The sequence below is a fragment of the Gekko japonicus genome, unplaced genomic scaffold (genome assembly GCF_001447785.1).
Source record: "Gekko japonicus isolate JY-2015 unplaced genomic scaffold, Gekko_japonicus_V1.1 scaffold4588, whole genome shotgun sequence".
NCBI classification, from domain to species: Eukaryota; Metazoa; Chordata; class Lepidosauria; order Squamata; family Gekkonidae; genus Gekko; species Gekko japonicus.
Genome location: NW_015172687.1, coordinates 23,424 through 30,044, shown reverse-complemented (window position 1 = coordinate 30,044; position 6,621 = coordinate 23,424). Strand labels below are relative to the sequence as shown.

At 46.5% G+C, this 6,621-nt stretch overlaps 1 protein-coding gene across 1 annotated transcript in view; it reads left to right on the top strand.

The window, feature by feature from the left end:
• Nucleotides 1-1,022: 1,022 nt before the first annotated feature.
• Nucleotides 1,023-6,621, top strand: part of LOC107119311 (synapsin-1-like) — a 13,122-nt gene continuing 7,523 nt past the window's right edge. Inside the window, exons 1-2 of the mRNA XM_015421783.1 lie at nucleotides 1,023-1,115; nucleotides 3,101-3,243. Coding sequence (XP_015277269.1) covers nucleotides 1,023-1,115; nucleotides 3,101-3,243 — 236 coding nt within the window. The remainder of the gene's footprint in view (nucleotides 1,116-3,100; nucleotides 3,244-6,621) is intronic.

Genomic DNA, 6,621 nt, shown 5'->3' with positions numbered 1-6,621 from the left:
TGACATAGTTGGGGTCAATGTTCCCTCTAAGCTGAGTTAGTGTGAGCTAGCTCACAGTTTTTTAGCCTCTGGCTCACACATTTTTGTCTTCGCGCAGGAAGGATGGCTCCAGATCAAACTAATATATGACTTTGCCACTCTCTTGAGCCAGCTCTGCATATCTGAACCATGATAAGGAGAGGATATTTCTCCCTCTCCAAATGCATGCTGTAAACACCATATTACATCACACGCCTACACTAAGTCCCATATGCTCTCTGTACAGGCAAGACGCCTTAGAAATGCGTTAACGGATGTTTCAGATTAGCATGGACTCGAAGTGCGCAACAAGTCCAGATACACCCACATTCTTTTATACATTCCTTTGGTTCCTACGGATCTGTTTCTTCATTGCCTCTCATAATCATGTACAAAATTGATGGGCCATTGCTCATTCGCTCATTTCTCCACTTAATCCTTTCCAGTTTGTCAGCTTCCTTCTTGAACTATGGCACCGAGCAGGGAAGGCAGTCTTCCATCTGAGTACAGCACAGAAGGGGACTGTAAGAGTGACTGTTTTTGAGTTTTCCATGTGTATGCTGGTATTCCACCAGTGTTCCCTGCAGTAAATATGGACATGGTGAATGACAGACCTGCATCTGAAACCCCCATGGAGGAAGCCAACCTCAGCGTCTTCCAGATATGTGCAAGTAGATGTGGCTGCCATTGATATTTCCCATGTTTCCTGCAGGAAGCAGCTCTGTAAAAGAACAACTGATTCTTTTTTTTAAAAAAAAGTATAGTCCATAAGATGTTCTATCTTCCCTTGCACAGCTCTGCACAGCTGTCTTCAAAAAAATTCATTTTGCCTTCCTAACTCTCTAGCTTATTTGAGATAGTCTGAACATGCTGTTATCTTGGCTTCTGTAGAATTTGCAGCTTGTTTTTTTATGATTTTCTGACAGCACTGAGCAGTCCTTGGCACTGCAGTGACCACAATGCAACCCTGTAATGAAAGTAATCCCAGGAGGAGCTACCATTTCATGATTCCTCTTTCTCCTTTCTATTTCCAGCTCACAACCTCCAAGTACCCAGTGGTGGTGAAGATGGGACATGCTCACTCCGGAATGGGCAAGGTGAGTGTCACGATTGCTCTGCCGGGTGGTGGAACAGTTGCATTTTTACCTCCTCTGCATAGTATCACACAGCTAAGAAGTCACCATCCTGTCCTTTGCAGTATCTCCAGTGCGTTGATTTATAATCTGTTCCCATTCTCAGTTGCTTATGCAGGACCAGCTCAGCCCAAGGTGGAGGGGGTAGGGTTGCCCACCCCCTGATGGGGGCAGGGGTTCCCTCTCTTCCTGCTCCCCCCAATCCACCACTGGCTAGCTGGCCGGCAGGGGGAACCCTGCCCCCAAAGAGCCCCATCACCCCCAACATGCCGGTGTGATGTGCAGGGGATGCTGTAGCATTTGGGTAAAAACTCTATGGTAACTCCAGGAGAAGACTCCAGGAGGGGGGCTGGAGTCCCCCACTGGGATCCAATCAAGACCTGGCAACCCTAGGAGGGGTGGTGGTGTTTTGCCTTTAGATCGATTACCCACCCCCCCCGGATTATGACACCTCGGGCAGATGCCGGAACTGGTTTGAGCCAACCTAGCCTGGAATATAGAGTTGCCAACATTCAGGTGGTCCCAAATATACAAATTCCACTAGTAGAAAACACCATCAAATATTGCCAAAACAATATGTTAAACCATTATAAAGTTGGTGGTGTCACAACAACAACATTAATGCATACTGTAAGTATAATAAGGCATAAGATACAATATTTCCTCCTTTGAAGATAAGACATAAATTCCATGTAGTCAGTGTAACTTGATAGGAGGAATCCATTGACTTAAGACCTCTTGTCAATGAAGCTAATAAATGAAAGGATAGGAGGAGTCCACATAGTCATAACATTTTCCAAACAGCCTTTGCAAAGATGCCCATTCTAGATACTTGGAAGATGCGTTTCTTTCGACGTCTTCAGTTTGCCGGATGTGCAGGTAGAATCTGATTTCAGCAATTTCAACAGACCACAAGGTTCATAGTGTAAGAAGCGAATCACAGGTTCTCAAATTAACACACACAACACACAACATTCTTCCCACTTCAATGAAACATTGAAGTGGGAAGAATGTTGTGTGTTAATTCACAGATTAGAATTGTTGACGTGTAAACTAATGGTACTCACGCAGCACACTTAGAAAAAGCTGTTATGTGAAACGGTATTATATGCAATTCCCGTTGTCTGTATGAGTATATTTTTACAATGTGATGAAGAAATACGATTCACTACAGTAGTCTAAATATATTTTCATAATATAACATCACGGTTGTTTTCGTTATTGTTTGCATCCTTCCCCTGATCTCTCTGTTGTTTCTACAAAGCCCCTGATGGGGGCAGGGGTTCCTCCGTTTTCCAGCTCCCCAATCTGCTGCTAGCCAGCTGGCCAGCAGGGGGAGCGCTGCCCTCATCACGCTCAATGCGCCTGACACAATCATGTCACCCAGAGGGGATTATAAAGTTTTTTACCCGAATGCTAGAGCGTCCCCTGCACGATGTGCTCGGCGTGATGACGTCCCTTCCGGGTGACGTCATCACAGCACGCACACCAGAAGGCTCCAGGAGCCAGGCTGGAGCCTCCTGCCAGGACCCAGTTAGGACCTGGCAACCCTAGAGGCTGTACTCTCTGGCATTCGATAGAGTTTAGGAGAAACAGAAGCCCTGGCATGTTGTCACATTCATGCTGAGCTCCATCCCTGACCTCTGCCTTCCCAAGGCACTGCTCTCAAATCTCCAGGAATTTCCCCAGCTATAGTTGGTAACCCTAACCCCACCGCACCACTGTGACTGACGTGGCTGATGGAGATCTGACTGGAGGGGACTTGGAGGAAATCGTGACCATGAGCTACATCTGAGGGGCCAACAGGTGTTCAAAGGACAGGAGCCCCATTAGACGCTGAGAGAGTATTTTGGGATGAGGAAGGGGGAAAGCAGCAGTGGCCGAGTGTAGCAAGGATTTGCTTGCCTTAGGCACAGTGAAAGGGAATGCTATTGTATGTTTGCTTGCAGGTGAAGGTGGAGAACCAATATGACTTCCAGGACATCGCCAGCGTGGTGGCCCTCACCAAAACCTATGCCACCTCGGAGCCTTTCATCGATGCCAAATACGATGTCCGTATCCAGAAGATTGGCAACAACTACAAGGCCTACATGTGAGCCTGGGGCAGGGGGCATCGGTCAGCCTCCTTCCTCTTTGCTGTGGGGGATAACCTTCAAAGCTCCCTACGACAGATTTCTGATCTCTGCAGCTGGAAGCCTGAGCTCCCATTCCTTCCCTCACTGCCTTTTCATTTTCTCCCTGATATGAGGGCAGAGTAGCCTTGGATATCTGATTCTCACCTGAGCTGTGGAGGTTCAGGGATTTTTTTTATACAAGGCTGGATCAATACATTCTGCTGAACAAATGGGGCATACCCCTGTTGAGCACTAACCCATAAAACAAAACTCCTTGCAAGGAGCATGGAGAGAGGTTGTCACCACACTTTCTCCTGCAACACCGGAGTTCAAGTTGAAAGAAACATTTAACATAGGGAAGCATTTGTTTTTGAACATCTGGCCTAGTAAAGAGTTTTGGAGAACTCGAATGCTTGCACAGTGTTTCATGTCGGAAGTCTTAACTCGTAAGCCCTTCCCCTCGCCCACACAAGGGCTAAGGCTCAGCATTGGTGGGTAAAGGCAGCCCCGTGTGCTCAGCGGTACTCTGGTAATTTAAAAGAGGGCAGTTACATTTTTTAACATAAATATACTTATAGTAGTTGTCTCTCTTTATTGCATCAGCAAATAAACCATAGCAACAATGATTCCATCACAATAAAGGCAATACGTTTACAGACATTTTCACGGGATAAATTAAAATGCATAAAGAAAATTTAAAATATCTCAGTCTACAACGCCCTGACAACCCAGATGACTAACGACCCAGAGCAGAGCAACTGGTGTGCAGGCCGTCCATGCTCGCATCAGCGTGCCTCATCGTCACTTTCATCTTCATGATGGCGGCAACAAACCTTGACATTTGGGAAGTGATAAATTTATCCCCGTGGGCCAGTAGTAATACTAATGTATCCTGATCACATAAATAGTTATACGTTACATTATTATACATGTTTGATGGAGTTACGCACAGGGCATCAGGCCCGTAGCCAGGATTTTGTAATCTGGGGGGGGGGCTTTAAATAAGTCAGGGGGCACTGACATAACAAAATAAAAAATAAAATTTAAATAAAATTTTGAAAAACTCACTTCTGCAGCATTTGCACTCTGCCTGGGGAAGGGGCAGCAGTGTGAAGTCCTCCGGGTGGCCCAGAGAGTCAGGAGTCCTCCGGGCAGCCCAGAGAGCTGGGGGGCCAGGGGGCTGGATGGAAGTTGGGGGGGCTTGGCAGGAAGTAAGGGGGCCAGGCCCCAGAATGCCCCACTGTAGCTACAGGCCTGCAGGGCATGCAGTAGTCATGTGGCTCTTTTGATTGGTGGTAATTGCAAATGTGGCTTTTGCCAAGCAATGGATTGAGGGTCATTGTTTTAAATGTTCGCTTCTGTAGTTGATAGATTTCTCTTTTCTAAAAAAGCCAAATTAAGGTTTTATTTACTTACTTATGTACTTATTTCATTTACCATCAGGCTTTTTTTTGATGAGGCTCAAGGCAGATTGCTAGGTTAGAGAATGATGAAATACAAACAGTATGATACATCCAACAGACCAGGGATCACCAAGGAGTGCCGCGGCTCCCACCAGTACTTCCCTCGGGCATCCACCAAGCTTTTCAGAAAGTGAGCATGGCCGGTGTCAGGCAGGGCTTGTTATTCTTTTGCCGTCAAGTCACACTTGACTTATGGCAACCGTGCTGAGTTTTCAGAGCAAGAGATCTTCAGAGGTGGCTTGCCATTGCCTGCCTCCACGTCACGACCCTGGTGTTCCTTGGAGGTCTCTCATCCAAACACTAGCCAGGGCCAACCCTGCTTAGCTTCCAAGATCTGACGAGATCTGGCTAGATTGGGCCATAGGGTTGCTAGGTCCTTACCTGCTGCTGGTTGGGGGGATGGGGGGGCGTTCTGGGGGTGGGCAGGGACATCATTGATGCGATGCTAATCAGTAACCAATAGAGTGACTGCAAAATAGGTGTAGTATACTTACTCTGCATAGCTCCTGATATTAAATGCACTGCAGTGTTTCTTACCACCTGGAGTTTCTGAGTTGTCTTCTAAGGCAGACCCATTTAGAGAATGTTACAAAAGTCCAGCCTTGAGGTTACTGTGGCATGGAGCCTCTTGGCCAAATCAGCTGGATCAAGGTAGCAAGCCATTCTCCAGGCTAAGTGAGAGCATCAGGAAGAATTCTGTACCATTAAATTAGTTTGCTTCAGGGTTCAGTATAACCCATAAGCTCTTAACCAAGTCAGCAGAGGGTTCCCAGTGTAGGAAATGCCATGCCTTCCCCACCAAAAAAAAGGAACACCACTAGGCAAAAATGCGATGCTAATCAGTAACCAATAGAGTGACTGCAAAATAGGTGTAATATGCTTACTCTGCATAGCTCCTGATATTAAATGCACTGCAGTGCTTCTTACCACCTGGAGTTTCTGAGTTGTCTTCAAGGGCAGGCCCATTTAGAGAATGTTACAAAAGTCCAGCCTTGAGGTTACTGTGGCATGGAGCCTCTTGGCCAAATCAGCTGAATCAAGGTAGCAAGCCATTCTCCAGGCTAAGTGAGAGTATCAGGAAGAATTCTGTACCATTGAATTAGTTTGCTTCAGGGTTCAGTATCACCCATAAGCTCTTAACCAAGTCAGCAGTGGGTTCCCAGTGTAGGAAATGCCATGCCTTCCCCACCAGCATCACCTTTGTCTTGTCAGTCTGGCATCATTCACATAAAACAGCTCCTCTTGCAAATGAGCCTTCCACTCTTTAAAACGTTCATTTCCCCTTAAAAAATGTGTTTTTAAATAATAAAAAGCACTGTTGTTTTTTTAATCTACCCTGGTAAGAAGGATGAGGCTATAGAACCTTCCGTGGCTGCATGTAGCATGAGCAAGCCAGTCATACGAGGCTCAGAAAAGATGCCACCAATTCCACAAAAGCAGTTGTTCTGCCCTCGGTCTCCCATTTACCCAGGTTGTACTGCTCAGTTTCCCATATTTGCTGCGGGGCAGCATTTTGTCCCGCATCTCCCCCTGATTTCTTGATCCTTATTTTCTGAAATTCTCTCTGCTGCACAATACTAAAAACAACGGAGTTCTACCTTCTGTGCATTTGGCCACTTTTTGGGGTCCGGGAGTTAACTATACCTTTGGGGCACTGGGTCCCTATTCCCTACAGCCTAGCATTCCATAAGGAGATCAGCAGCTGAGAACCCCCATTTGGTATAGGTTCTCCCTAGTGAGTTTATTTTCCCCTTGTGCAGCAACTCTCCCTTCTTGGACCCTTATTGCTTCCTTTACCATCTGGCCTTCCCACTTCACAATACTTACGGCACCCTATTTCCCTTGTCAGGAGGACCTCTGTATCGGGAAACTGGAAAATCAACACGCGCCATG